This window comes from Pristis pectinata, chromosome 20 (genome assembly GCF_009764475.1).
Source record: "Pristis pectinata isolate sPriPec2 chromosome 20, sPriPec2.1.pri, whole genome shotgun sequence".
In the NCBI taxonomy this organism is placed as follows: Eukaryota; Metazoa; Chordata; class Chondrichthyes; order Rhinopristiformes; family Pristidae; genus Pristis; species Pristis pectinata.
In genome coordinates this window covers 9,672,653-9,688,152 of record NC_067424.1, presented here as the reverse complement: position 1 = coordinate 9,688,152, position 15,500 = coordinate 9,672,653, and the positions used below count along the sequence as shown (strand labels likewise).

Genomic DNA, 15,500 nt, shown 5'->3' with positions numbered 1-15,500 from the left:
CATCTTTTCATTGTGTTTTTAAGCTCCAGTTAAGTTCTGATGGTCGTAGACTTGAATCGTTACAGCACAGTAGGGCTTTTGCCCCATTGAGTCTTTGCTGGCTGCTAACAGTAATCCTGTCTGTTCCATTCCCCAGCTTTTTTTCCCCCACAACCCATCCAATTTCCTTTTGGAAAGCACTAACTGTTTCTATCATCCAGACAGCCAGCGAATTCTAGATCATAACTACATTGTGTTTTGATTTTGATGCGGGGGAGGGGGGCGCGGAAGCTAACCTTCCATTCCCACTCTTGAATTTGTTGCCCAAAACTTCAAATGTGCCCTCTGGTCCTTGAAACCTCCACTAATGAGAATAGCTTTCTTCTATCCTATTTTAACCTCTCATGATCTTGTACACCTCCATTGAATGTCCTCTCAACTAATGAGAACAACTCAGCTTGGCCCACCTACACTTGGAACTGAAATCTCTCATGCCTAGAATCACTCTTGGTCATCAACCTGAAACTTTAATATTTCATAGAATTTTGTCTTGCATGAATTGTCTTCAATTTCTGGAGACTTCACAGTAGTCCAGGTAAGTTAGCTTCATGATCTTAAGGCTCAGTCCGACTTTTCCCTCTGCTTTCTTAAAAGTGTACTTTTCTCTCCTTGTATGTCTGGCTTTTGCCTCAGTATTGTGTTTGTTCATGTGCATTAAACCTCAGTGGTAATAGTTGGAATAAAATCCCAGAAGGAAACCATTTGGCTCATCGTGCTGGTACTAGAGGTTGGGTAGAGATGGCCTTACTATCCTGGTGCTACCTGTATTTTTTTGTTTCTCTTCAAGCAGGTATTCAATTCTTTTTTAAAATATAACCACTAAATCTGCCATCATTCTTCCAGGCAAAATATTTCCAATGAAATCTGTGCTTCAGTTATTCTATGAAAAAGCTGTATTTCTCATGGCTATCTCATCCTTGCAATACGATAATGTGATCTGGTGTATTCTGAAATGCAATTACACCTTAATTGGCTTTCAGTAAGTACTAAAGCTGTAATGGCTGCGAAGTTTCCCTTTGACAAATGCACTGTAGCAAGGCTCCTTTCTTGCTTCCTTCATGGCGTTTCCCAAACCTAAGATATCTACCTGCTTATTACAGTGCCTCCAACCTTTGAACAAAAGCCACCTTTTGCTTGAATTTAAACAAAATACAATCAAACCCTTTGAAGTTGTGGTTGCTGCAGCAGGGATGCCTGACACTTGTTGCCAGTTCTATGACTGGGGCAGTTAGTATGTTTAGAAAGTTCACATTAAATAAAAAAATGACTTCAGTGTCATTAAAGCCTCCTGGTCATACATACCAGTTTAGTAACTGCTGACCTACAATAATTCTTGGAAATGATCCTTTATCAATATTCCCTCATTGTCACTGGGTCCAAATCTACCTACGCAACCCAATGCATCAAATTGGGTGAAAAACACTATAACTTTGGAGGAGCACAGCAGGCCAGACAGTATCTGTGGAGAAAAGGAGGTGGTCAACGTTTTGGGTCAGGACCCTTCTTCAGGACTGAAGATAGGAAAAGGGGCAGGACTGGTCTCTCTGCGATTAGCTAGTTCATTCCTTGCCCACACCACCCCCCCCCCCCCCCCCAACCCATCCTGCTCCCTCCCCGGGAACTTTCCACTGGCCCCACCATAGGTGCAACACCTGCCCCTACACCACCTCCATCTAGGGACCCAAACAGTCCTTTCAGGTGAGACAGAGATTCATCTGCACCTTCCTTAATACCATCTACTGCATTCGGTGCTCCAAGTGTGGCCTCCTCTACATTGGTGAGACCAAACGCAGACTAGGTGACTGTTTTGCAGAACACCTGCGCTCTGTCCGTAACCGTGATCTGCATCTCCCCGTTGCCAGTCACTTCAACTCCCCCTCCCACACTATCACTGATATGTCAGTCCTCAGCCTCCTCCACTGCCAGAAGAATTCCAAGTGCAAACTGGAGGAACAGCACCTTATTTTCCGTCTTGGAACCTTTCAGCCTAATGGCAGGAACATTGAATTCTCCCACTTTAAATAATCCCCATACACCCACCTACCCACCCCCAACCATGTCTCTTCTTTTCTTCCATTTCCTAGCTTATCTCTCTAGCCCCCTTTTTTTCCTCCTGACCTTTGACCCAGCCCCTGGTGGATCTGCTCTCCCCTCCTTCCCCCACACCTGCCTATCACTATCTCTTACCTGCATCTACCTATCACCACCTGGTGCCCACCCCGCCTCCCTTCTTTTGTCCACCTATCACTGCTCTGCTTTTCCTTCCTATAAATCAGTCTTCCCCTTTTCCTATTTCCCTATCTTCAGTCCTGAAGAAGGGTCCTGATCCTGAATGTTGACCGCCTGCTTTCCTCCACGGATGCTGCCTGGCCTGCTGAATTCCTCTAGCACCATAGTGTTTTTCATCTAGATTCCAGCATCTGCAGTCCTTTGTTTCTCTAAATTCTTGAGGATAGTTAGTGATTTGGACTTCTTGCTAACCTTTCCAATGATGCCCAGAGCCCTACGAATAATGGAGTGTTGCTGCTTTTTGAGGGCTGCCTTCCTCTGCTGCGCAATGAATTCGTTTGCTGAAGAGCTCCACTGGCCTCCTGCTCCCTGAAAGTTGATTCCTTTCCCACATTAAATAATTATGATGCTGGAAGTGGGTGTGTGAATGTTATGTGAGTATGGCTGTGATAGACCACCTTCATTGTTGCTGAGGTTTGCTGCCTTGGAAAACAACAATAAGAGGGCTAACACATGTTTCAGACAGACAAAGACATTGAGTACATGTTCATGTAAGGAGTTGTCATTGGAAAGAAAAAATAGACTGGAAACCTTCATACAAGTCTTCCTACCCTGGAGTCTACAGACATTGAAAGTAATTTGTATGCAGCCAAATATTAAAAGAAAATCCAGGAAATGGGCAGGCAACATTTATTGTTCATAATTCCAACATGTTTCTCTTTTTTTTATTTATCCTGTAACACTGAAGGATAATTATTAAAGCATGAATTGCCTTTGAATACTTAAGTTATTAGAAATAGGAGAGAGGCTGTTTGACCTGGTAAGTTGTCATTGGAAGGTGTAAGAAAGCACACGAATGCCTCTATTTCCTCAAAAGGCTAAGGAAATTTGACAGCTCCTGGATGACTCTTACCAATTTTTATGATGCACCATAGAAAGCATCCTATCCGGATGCATCACAGCTCGGTATGGCAACTGCTCTACCCAAGACCACAAGAAATTGCAGAGAGTTGTGAACGCAGCTCAGTCCATCAAGCAAATCAACCTTCCCTCCATTGATTCTGTCTACACTTCCTGCTGCTTCAGGAAAGCAGCCAACATAATCAAGGACCCCTCCCACCACAGTCATTATCTCTTCTCCCCTCTCCAGTTGGGTAGTAGATACAAAAGCCTGAGAGCATATACCACCAGCCTCAAGAAGAGCTTTATCAGACTCTTGAACAGACCTCTCATACACTACACTATGAACTCTTGATCTCCGAATGAACCTCATCATGGCCCTTGCACTTTATTTTGTCTACTTGCACTGCACTTTCTCTGCAACTGCAACAGCATATTCTGCATTCTGTTTACTACCATGATGTACTTAATTATGGCATGATCTGTCTGGATGGCACGCAAAATAAAAGCTTTTCACTGTATCTCAGTACATGTGATAATAATAGTAATAAACTAAGAGTTGGCAATGAGAGTCATAGTCATACAGCACAGAAACAAGCCCTTTGGTCCAACTGGTCTGTCCTGACCAAGATTCTCATCCAAGTTAGTCCCATTTGTCAGCATTTGGCCCATATTCCTCCAAACCTTTCATATCCATGTACCTGTCCAAGTGTCTTTTAAATGTCTTTGAACCTTCCTCAACCACTTCCTGTAGCGGCTCATTCCACATACATACCACCCTATGTTTAAAAAATGTTGTCCCTCAATTTCCTACTAAATCTTTCCCCTCTTACCTTAATCCTGTGCCCTCTAGTTCTTGATTCCCCAACCTTGGGAAAAAGACTGAGTCCATTCACTCTATGCCCCTCATGTCACCTCTATAAATCACCTCTCGGTCTCCTATGCTCCAAGGAATGAAGTCCTAGTCTGTCCAACCTCTCCCTGCACCTCAACCCCAACTGGAAACAAAAGAATTTTAAGAAGTGCTGGGGAAACTAGGCAAGTGATGAGAATTATCAGGAAAGCCAAAAAAAAATGAAAAACACGATGATGCTGGAGGAATTCAGCAGGCCAGGCAGCACCCGTGGAGAAAAGCAGGCTATGTGTGTGTGTGTGTCTATATATATATATGTATATATAGACACACACACACATAAAATAGCCTGCTTTTCCCCATTATATATATATTTTCTCCATTTTATATATATATGTAGTATTATATATATACATGTAATGTTATGTATATAGTATATTTAGTAATGATCAGAACTTGCTTAAAAGAATGTCACTGCAGCTCCCACTTGTCGCCGTCCTCCTGTGTAGGGGGCGTCAGCGTTCAGGGCCGCGGGTGGTTGGGAAGCCTGCTTGCGGCGCGGGCCTCTCGTCCGCAGCTGATGAAATCCCGGCGGTTGGCGCTCCCGCCCTTCAGTCCGCCTCGGTGACGGCGGAGAGCAGGGGTGGGGGATTCTCGCTGACAGGGATGGCGAACGGTGCGTGCGGGAGCTGGCGACGACCTCTTCATCAGCGTCACCACTCGCATCAGCACTGTGCCCACCTCTGCCTCACGCCCCACTCGCGGGCGGACTCCTGGGCGGCCGCGAGTTGAGGGGAACGGGCGCCGAGGCTCTTGTGTCCACAAAATGGCGGCGGCGATAGTCGGCGTTTAACGGGCCGAGTGGCGGGCGTACAGTTCATCCTGACGACACGTTTTGGGTTTGTTTTTGTTTCCTAAATGAGTTGCGAAGCTTTCCCCCGCGGCGGGGCTTCGGCGGCCGCCGGTTCCTGCAGCGACGGCGGAGCCAGCGAGCCCCCCGCCTTCTACTCGAAGCTGCGGACGAGGCTGCTGTCGGCCTGGGCCTGGCCCAGCTCGGTGCTGTTCCACCGGCCTCCGGACGTGCCCAGCCCGCTCGGGTCGCTTCTCCCGAAGATGGGAGGAGGTGGCTTGGGAGCCCAGGAGACCAAGGGCACCGGCCCGGCCGGAAGCCTCCTGCCCGCCATCGGGCAGTGGCTGGGCGTCTCCCATTACTGGATCCCCGAGGCGGATGGCGGGGAGGAGGCGGCGCTCCCTCTGCGTGACTGCCAGCCCTCGGCTCCCTGGTCTCAGAGCCTGTTGGGGAAGGTGTGGGGCAAGGTTTGGCTCGGGGCACTGGAGCCACATGGCTGGTATGGCTTAGCCCGCAGGGCGGCCTGTTACCCCCAGGGCCTGAACATGCAGACGTCGGACCAATGGCCCTGTCACCATCCAGCATCTTCTCGATATCACGAAAAGCTTGGCTTCAGCATTTGGGCGCATTCTGATCTGCCCTTTTCCGCCGTCCAGAGAATGGAGAAGCCCGCAGAACTTTCCCAACCTGACACCATAGACCAGGACCATGGTTATTTTAGTCTGGAAATAGATCACACTTTTCACAAAGAGCAGCAGCTCAATGCGGGCAATGTCGTCTCCCCTCCATCCGAATGTGCTATGGATCATTGCTCTGAAGCCGATGATATGAAGGAAAAGAAAGACAATTCTGTAGAAAATGAAGAAGCAGTTTTGTTGCACCTTGTTGATGTGGACTTGACCACCCGCCATCTTTTGGAAATTGAGAATAAGATTATTTCCTCGGGAGGTGATGAGTGGGGTAGTAGTGATGATGAAAGTGAGGATGATTCCGAGGAAGAGGAAATCAACCTTTCCATATCCAGACCACAGTGCTCCAATAAAACAATAGCCTATATTTTAGGAAGCCCAGGCAGCAATGACGATGACAGTGAGGATCAGGAGAGTGACTGGGACAGTGATGGATTTGACAGTGATGAAAGTTCTGAACTCTCAGACAGCAATGTAGATCTCTGGAATCCTTTTGCAGAATTCTCTGATCCATACAACCCTTTGAATTTTCGAGCTTCCATTAATACTCGACACAAGTTAGAAACTAGAACCGTGTTTGAGCCCAGTAATCCCCAGCAACCTGTGTCGTGCTTCCCTGTAATAGAAGACCTTGAAGACAGACTAGACAGTGGGTTTTCTGAAGTAATTCAGGACGAGCCACTGACACCACACGTGGAGCTGCCTTTGCGAAGAAAATGTTCCAAAAGGGTAATTATTTTCTACATTTTGCTTGTAATACATTCTCAGTGCCAGTGGATGTGTATTGGATCATGAGGTGGGGGTAATAGTTTTCAAACGTGGGTATTCAGTGCAATGGATTTCTGGTCTTTTGGTTTCCTGAGATTCCTTGATTAAATGTTTCAAGAAACTAACACAGTAAAACTCTGATAATCTGCTGTCCAACCGTTCAGAAATCCTGGTGATTCAGCACCTGGCTCACCAGGTGATGTTTGCCATTTTCCCCCTTCCACTCACCTGGGCCTCCGTTCCCATGCTCTTCCCCTTACTGGTGTCCCAGTTTCTGCGCTCTAAATGTACCTGGTTCACTGGGAGATGTATTCTAATACAGTGCAATATCTAAAAGAAAGTGAATTAAATGTGTGGTGGTATAACACGAATAAGTCTAAGGGTGTTGAATTATTGGAGCTTTACTGTAGTGTGGAAAGAACAGTTGAATTGGTTTGTAATGAAATCTAAATCTTTTACAAACTTATTTTTGTCCAAATTTGTTACTTGCAGGGCATTACTGAAAATGAAGTGTAGGCAGTGGCTGAAATATTGCTAGTTAAAACGTGTTCCTTTTTAATGTTTTGCTATATTGTTCAATGTGATGAATGCAGTTTCAGAAATCCAAAGCAATATATGTGTTGAGATCTGTATTGTATAAATCTTGATTCTCCATTTCTGAGTCCTGTAGACTTGTATCTGCCTTAGTTCTTGACTTCATGATATTGTAATGTAGTCAAGTTCTGCTAAGGGGGAAGAAGATTGCTATGTATTTTTTTTGGTGTTGCAGGGGTCTAGAGGGAATGCATTTCAAGGCTTCCATTACGTTGAATGTTCCCTTATGCAAGGTTTTTTCCCTTTTTAAAGGAATATTCTGATGTATTTGGTATTCTCTTAATCCTTCCACAGAATTTTTACATTGTGCCATTATTCCCTTTATTCCATTATTTCAAGAATGCCAAGCTTATCTTTCATCCGTCCTTGCTATTGATAAGTTGGTCATCTGTTTTCTGGGACTGCTGCATGTATAGAATGCTCCTGCGGTGCTTTTGGTCCAAACAAAACCCTTCACAGCTTCAGCATAAAAACAACTTTTACACCCCTTTTAATAAAGGCCAACCCAGCATTTCTTCGTTGCTGTACCTGCATGTCTATTTTAGTTATTCATTCTTGGGACAAGGGCATCATTGGCAAGGACAGCATTTTAATGCATACTCTAATGCTGTTGCCTCCCAAGTTGCACAGAGTGTATAGTATTGAATGTTATTGCATTTTTAAAAGTCTAATTTGGGACATTAGGATGTGTTTACAGAACAACATTTTCTATTTATTCACTTTATTTTTACCTTTGCTATTTAATTTTCATAGGTTTTTAGACACTTTGGTCTAGAATGAGCATTGGATGGTGATTTATATTAAAGACCAGTACATTTCTCTCACTAATTCGTCTGAGGGCTATGCTAGTGATATTTCAAGACTCAATCTGCTCTGTTCAGTTTAGTAAACCATTACCCTAGCTGATTCTGTAGTGTAGGTAAAACTTTTGAGATTCTAGTGAGCTTCAGATTTCAATATTTAAGTTTTGAAGTCATTTGGATTCCACTTCAATGAATTACATTGAACGTTTGGATTCTGCAAAGTTGTATTTCATTTTTTCCTGAGCTTGGCACTGGTGGCCAATTTCAACACTACTGTCTCTATTTCTGTATGTATAATTTAATCACAGTATCCACTTCAGACATTTCTTGGGAATGGCCTGCGTGGGTGTAATTTTAAAGTTTGGATATTTTAGACTCTTTGTGCAATGGTTTCTCAGTGTGAAGAGAGAGCCAGTTAATACTGATTTGTGGTTCACTTGGAGTTGATTTGCACAGTAGTAAACCTATATGGTTTTGCTGACACACGTTCCAGAAAGCAATATTGTAGACCAGCTGAGTCAGCTCCAGCAAACTTGCTGTATATTTTGAATGATTTAAGTCGTGCAATACATTTTCAGCATTGTGACACATTTTTAAAGACAGTTCATAATGCTTAATGCAATGTATTTTTCTGCATACTTCAATATTATCTGCTGTAACACAGCTTTCTTAATTGCAAAAATCAGATCATTTGGAACACTGACCATAATCAAAAGAAAATTTCTCAATTTCATGTCGTTAAAGGCCTTTTCCCATTTGAGAGCTTGATTTATATTCTTTCCAAGCAAAGTGCTTTTGTTAGTAGTGTTACAGTGGTGTGAGTTATTTTGTGATAATTTGAAAGCTTATTGAAATGCAGTTTCCTGAAATATGATTCATAATGAAACTGATAGCTGTTGCAGTTAGGATTCCGGGAAACCTGCAAGTTTCCTAATCTGAGTTTTGTACACAGCTTTTAAATTAAAACACACCCTAATCTGTAATGAACCCTGCTGCTATTTTAAAAATAAATACCCCAATTTCACAGAATCTTGCCTTCTGAATTCTTTTCCATGTTTACAGAATTGGAGATGCATTTCATAAATCAATTGTGAAATAGAAAACTGTTCAACTGACTTTAATGGTATTTGAAAGGCTGGTTTCATTGCATAAATATTCCATGTAACAATGTGGTGTGAAATGGTTTATTTATTTTATCAGGAACGGGTAAAAGTAACTTGCTTCTTGCTGGTATAGTCTGCTAATATTGCTGATTTGCAAAGGCCACATAGTGCACTGTGTGACTTACTTTCACCTCTGAGTAGTAATGAAGTGTGAATTGGGAGACTTTGGGGTTCATGCCGCTCAGACAGAAGCTCTTGTCAGTTGAGAATTTTTATAATTGCTATTTATTCTGCTTTTTACTGCATCCTGTGTTCAAAACACATCCTCTTCTGAGGTGGTCCAACCAAATTGAAGCTCACTTTCTTCCAGCTCAGTTTTGTAAATTCCAAGATGTCCGATGAGGGCAATGTTGTCCCTGCAGACACTGCCACAGGTGAAGCTGGGAATGCTTGATGGGTGGGTGGTGGCTAGTTTGGGAGATGATGAGCTTCAGCTGGTTACTCTGTTCTGCTCTCTACGCTTCGCTTTTTACTCCTGATGAACTGACTCGTGATCCCCAATGCCATCCCAAATGCTCCTCTGTTAATATCCTCAGACGGCCAGAAGCTGTGTCTGTCTCTACTGAGTGTGTCGCATAAGATAATAAAGTGGTCCTTGTTTTAAAGGATGTTGTTGTGCACCTTTATTGCTGGAAGACTGTGTTGAACGGTGTGGACAAGTTGGTAGGGGCCTTTGTTTTGGCGACGTTTAGAGAAAGCCCCATCCTCTTGTGTACTTTCCTAAATGAGTCCGTGATGACGTGGAGCTCATCTTTTGAACATGAAGGCATTATCTCTGCACCAGAGTTTAATGACTGAAGTTGGCATGGTCTTGATTTGGGCTGTAGAGTTGCCCATTTGTCCTGTAGATTAGTTCCATTTCCAGTGGAAGCTTATTGGGGGTTAGATGCAGTACACACATCAGAAGTCGATGTATCTATTTTCTTTTTGGGGATTAAACACTTATTTTTCGATCTCCCTCTACTTCCCAAGTTTGTGTTTCTGATACTGTGCTTGAGTGGCAGGCTTATTGTTGGAGCTTAATCAGTTGACTCATTTCATTCTTGTCCAGTACATCATTTCAGATTTTGTTCATGGTGAGCAATCTAATTGTCATCCCATAAATATTTCACCGAGATCAGCTAACTTGTGATAAGCAATTAATAAAACATGGAACCTTCTGATATGCCTGGTTTTGTATTATGTTAGCCTTAACCAAGTAGACATTGACAGAACTGCTCTAAGTTTTTAAAATTGTCTCCCTGCTTGAGCTGAGCACAAAATATTAATTAGTGTGTATTTTTATTCCTGTGTGTGCTTAGTCATTGTATAATCATAGTGTTACTTTAATTAGGGAGTATGTGCTGTTGGTGACAAATAGCATGCTGATTATTACTACAGGAGTACTCTTTACCTGACAAATGTCATCTGTAATTATTCATTATTAAGCCTATTCTTATTAGTGGGTGTTACTACATTGATGGTAATGGCTACAACAGCAGTACATCTGTTCCTCTTGCTGGTGTGCTGAGTTTCCAGCGTGCTGTTAGTGATGTTACAGAATTTGCAGTGATGCACTTAACAGCTAGGCTTGACTAATCTGGAGCATTCATCCAGTTTTACCCGCTCTTCTGTTTGTTACTTTAATTTTTACACGTAATTACCATGCAAAATCGCTGAAGGTCCTGGGGAGGGGGGTTGGATTCTTTCCTTGCAACAGTAAAATTCCAATAATCTGGTATGCTGGGGGTTTTAGTGGGCTGGCCTGGTAGATTTTCTGCATTATTCGATACCATTTGTTATAGTTATCTCAAGCACTGAAGTCTTGAATTGACTGTTAAGGAGAAAGAAATTGAGTTGAAATAGGATGCTGTTTGAGAAGGACTAAGAATTTCTTTAAAAGCAGGGAAGTCTTGGTGTTCTGGCATGTGCAACATATTTCAGTGAATATTGGAGTTCTCACCAGTATGGAACTCCAATTAGCCTCTGCATTTTCATTGTAGTATTGTCGCGAGGTCACATTTTTTTCCCCTTGTTTGTGGATGAGGGATTTGCAATTTGTATTACATTTCTAACTTTTTTTAATCACTGGTATTCCAGAATGCTAATGTGAGTTATGGATTAAAGCCATCTTGGCTGCCACATCACTAATGATTTCTGATTCTCTGTGAAGGAAGCTTGTTTTCTAATCACTTATCTGAGTTGCATAATGGACTGATCACTGTACTTTACATCTCAACATGCGTTGATATTGGGGAGTAAATTACATAGGAACTTGATTTTCAAAATCTGCCGCAGCTGCAATATTAAATATCTACAACTGCTAAAGCCACTTTTTTTTTCCCTCTTGCATTTAGGTTGCCTTTGATGAACATGTCACAGAATATTATGTAAGCAGCGAGGAGATCCGTAAAGGTCCTTGGGAAGAGTATGCTCGGGATCGCTGCAGATTCCAGAAGCGAATCAAAGAAACTGAAGAATGTATTGGCTACTGTTTTACCCTTAAACACCGATGGACTGTGCTGCAAAGAATGCAGCTGGGCAGCTAGTGATTCCCGAGCACAGATAGCATTGAGAAAAAAGAATTCACCTCTTTTGCTAATTAAAGACTAATGACAAATTAATCCTCAAGTTTGCCCAAACTGTGCAATGTCATTTGACGGGATGGTTGGGTGTGGAATATTTTGCACAGCCGCTGTGTGACTAACTTGGAGTAAAAAGCAGCCTATTATGAAACATGTCCCATTTGAGGTTACAGAGAAACTTCAAAGAAGTCCAATATTATTTAGGCACTATTTTTAGATTTAGTTCTAACTATTATCTGGTCTGATGCTTCAAATAGTTTTCACTTTTTGTGACCCATCTAGAGAGATTTATTTTATTACTCGTGGTGATTAAGCAAGTTTGTTCAATAAGTTACCCAATACTGGTGTGATATAGTAATTAATTCACTCCCCTTTTATCCCTGGAATTTGGATTAAAACCCAATCTGGATTGATGTAAGAACCATAGATCTGTTGACTAAATCCTGTCTGATATTCACTTTAGACAAAAAAGTAAATGTAAAGTTTATGGCATTTGGAAGATGTATTTCTGATTCAATATGGTGCTCAACTGCAATGGGACTGAGGCACTTTATCAAAGCAAAGAAGTTGAGGGGAAAATAATTTATTAAAGCATTTGAAGCTCAGATTGCATCAACCATCTGAGTTTCATTCTGAAAGTCACAAGTGTTTTAGGAATAATGTGGGGCAAAACCATAAAGGATCCTACCCAATTTTTAAAAAAAAAATTTTCTCATGACACTGAAGGAAGCCATTTGGCCTATCATGTCCATTCTGGCAAACTTTAAATTTCAGAGCTGCTATCGCAGATTTGATTTGGGCCTCAGGTTATTGGTACAGTAACTACACCAGACCGCGTTACTTAAGCTTATTTTTGTGATTGTTGGGGGGGCTCTAAAGTTTGAATCTTTGAAGGCTGGTCTTCACAACTGCAGTCTGAACAGTGGGGTGCTAGAAGCTAAGCTAAAGACCAGCGCTCATTTTAACAATTCATTCTTCAAAGCACAGAGATGGCTACTTTTATTTTAGAGGTCAACTAAAAGATTAAGTTTTAAATTGCTTTGGCCTTCATTATTCCTTTAAGCCTTCTTGTTAATTTTTAAATTTCTACCGCATTGAATTTCCTGCTGGTTCTGTGCTTATACATTTTTCCCCTTGTTGAAATATTTTACAATGCATTCCACATAATAACCAGATTACAGTGTAACAACACCAGGATCATTTCATTTTTCAATTTTATTTGGTGACTGTTTAATTTCAGTTCACAGCTATTGATTTGAACAAAATTAGTTGCACTAATGGGTCTTCCCCTTTCTCCTGTCCCCCAAATATCTTTAAGGATTTGGGTATTGTTCACCTCTTCATTTGATCATTTTGTAAGCTCTTTCAAATATGTCAGGCGAAAGGGAAATCTCAATTTGAATGAGTTGCTGAAACAAATATTTTGTGAATTATCAGGACCAATTCTTTTTCATTTGTCATTGCCTGGAATTGTTGCTTCAAAGCTGTCTGGTTCGATTCCTTTTTGGAGCTGATGTGTACCTTGTTTAAAAACTTTTTCAGTGCATTACAGTTGGATCATTTACCTATTTGGTTCAACTAGAATGTCCAGGAGGAATTTCTCACTGTTTCCTATCAGCAGAATTATATACAACAGAAGGAGACTATTTGGTCCGTCTCCCTTAAACCAAATGTTTGTAAGGACTATCGAGCATGTCCCACTCCCCTACTCTTTCATTGTAGTCCTGTAATTTTTTTTTCCTGTTTTGAAAGATAACACTGTATTTGCTTTCAGGCAATTCATTCCATGTCGTCATAACTCATTGGATAAAGGATAGCCTCTTCTTATTCTCTTGGGTGCAAAAAAATTGTATGATATTTTGATGCTGCCTGATTAGAAACATAAGATATAAAGGGAATTGTGGTGTAAGGTTGGTTATGTGGTCTGTGAGATACAGTTTTAGGTATTTCTCAGCTACCTATTCAACAGCTAATTTGATTAAAAAGACACCAAATATTGCAAATACTCCTGTAAGGAAGCATTTGAGGGAAAGAAAACTTTAACGTTTCAGGTCAATGGCCTGATAAAAGGAAATTGACCTGAAACCTTCATTCTCTCCACTGATTTTGCCTGATTTCAAGTATGTTGAGCATTTTCTGAGTTTATTTCAGATTTCCAAACTACCTACCCAGCTGTAATGCACTGTTGGTAACTATAAAATATTGTTACATGTCATCTTACAGCTTTTGTAAAAATTAAGCACTATTTTGTTCTAATAAGCACTAATTGGTTATACACATGCAACAAGTGCCATATTTTTAAATGTGGTACAAGTCGCATTCAGAATCCAGGTCTGTTTCAATCCCTTTCAAATCTTTATGAACTGAAAAATATTGGGTCACTTTTCATTATTTCATTTTTAAATGCTTGCTATGGGCAGATTATTGCTAAATCTGAGCTACGTGTAATTGATTTACTCTTGTGTTTTTAATGAAACTCTGCATAGCTACTTCCTCACTCATTTAGAAATTAGGGATTCCTTTTTCAATTTGTTGGAGATTGGGAGGGCATCAAATAATTCTGGATTAAAATCCGGAGGCTGCCAAGTATTTGAACTTTTGACCTAATTGAAGTCAAACTGAGATCAAACTTATTAGAATTCTTGTTTTGAAAATAAAATTCACAAGTGATACTGGTTTCAAAAGCAAGGTACAAAATCCAAATCTGTAAATTTTGTCTTTATGGATTGTGGCATAATGCCTTAGGAATTTGTCATTTCATTACTCAGAGCGTATAACAACCACTTTTAAGCTATCTTACTCACATGCTAATGGTGAATGGTGCTTTAAGTACCACTTGGGTTTCATTTCCAGTAACTAATGTGCAGACTTGGAGTCTAAAAATCCATCTACCTTTTTGGCTTACTGAAGTGCTACATTTCTCACAAACTTAGTGGCACTTGGACAATGGACTTTGATACTTAAGGTGCTCCTTTTTAAAAAAAAAGGGATTGGTGATGGAGTGTTGTCTCATTGATGGAGAAACATTTGTAAGCAGTCCTCTACCCTGCATCGGGGCACCTCTTGCCAGTTGATGAGTATCTATTGGTGAGTCTGCTCACCTGAAATAAGAGTCGTGACACTCAGACTAAAGGAGATGTAGGGAAATGCTAGCTGAGCATGCATTATTTGCAGCCATTCACATTGTTCACTTGACAAATGTGCAACCTTACTCTCTGATTTTTTTTTTGGAGAGAATTGGGTAAGCACTTGTAGCAGACCTCAGCAGTCAAAATGATCAGAATTGCCATGACACAAATCCACTATCGGTATCTGTTTTTCTTGCATTCTGTAATCTCCGTCTTTTATTGTGTGAAAGTATCAGGTATGGGAGTTCTTGAAGACTCTTGCAAGAGATGCAGTTTTGCACCATTTACCCTCAGTTTGTGGATTTTAATTTACCAAGCAACTAATTATTTTTATAATTTTTTTCCCAATTTGTAAAATGTGTAAAGAAAATTATAGTCAATTCTATTTTGTGTTAGATTTGTTAATTATTGGTAAATGGCTATAAAATTAATTTATAATTCCCCATCAAATTGTGTTTAAAATGGGAATCGCAAATGGTGCATTAAGCACTTAAAACAAAACCCTGAATTTACAAATAAAAGGAATCTGAAGCATGTCAAGTTATTGTTTCACTTTATGCTGTATTCCTGCAGATCCCTGCACAGTGATGTAGCTGAACAAAGATAGTATTTCCTTTTCACCAGGCTAAGTGTTGGTATTAGAGGCCAGTCCTATGACGAGACACTAAATAGTTTGGGTCTGTACTCCTTGAGGTTTAGAAGAATAAGGTGTGAGCTTATTTAAACAAAATCCTAAGGAGCCTTTTCGGAGCAGATGTTAGATGTTTTCTCTCATGGGAAAGTCTTGAACAAGGGGACAAAACTGCAAGATAAAGGGCCAGTCATATAAAACTGAAGTACGTAGAAATTTGGGAGAACTTAGTGGGTCAGGCAGCATTTTGAGATGAGATCCTTGTATGCCCAAAGCTAATAAAGCAAAA

The 15,500-nt window shown here is 41.1% G+C and overlaps 1 protein-coding gene across 1 annotated transcript; it reads left to right on the top strand.

Annotated features, from left to right (window-relative positions):
• The first annotated feature begins 4,935 nt into the window (after positions 1–4,935).
• Positions 4,936–15,114, top strand: LOC127580743 (protein phosphatase 1 regulatory subunit 15B). Its single transcript, XM_052034552.1, has 2 exons — positions 4,936–6,289; positions 11,225–15,114. The coding sequence occupies exons 1-2, from the start codon at positions 4,940–4,942 to the stop codon at positions 11,414–11,416; spliced, it is 1,542 nt and encodes a 513-aa protein (XP_051890512.1). The 5' UTR covers positions 4,936–4,939; the 3' UTR covers positions 11,417–15,114.
• Positions 15,115–15,500: the final 386 nt, after the last annotated feature.

Coding starts and splice junctions, on each gene's coding strand:
- LOC127580743 (XM_052034552.1), top strand. CDS start 4,940: ATGAGTTGCGAAGCTTTCCCCCGCGGCGGGGCTTCGGCGGCCGCCGGT. Junction 6,290..11,224: donor GAAGAAAATGTTCCAAAAGG/GTAATTATTTTC, acceptor TCTTGCATTTAG/GTTGCCTTTGATGAACATGT.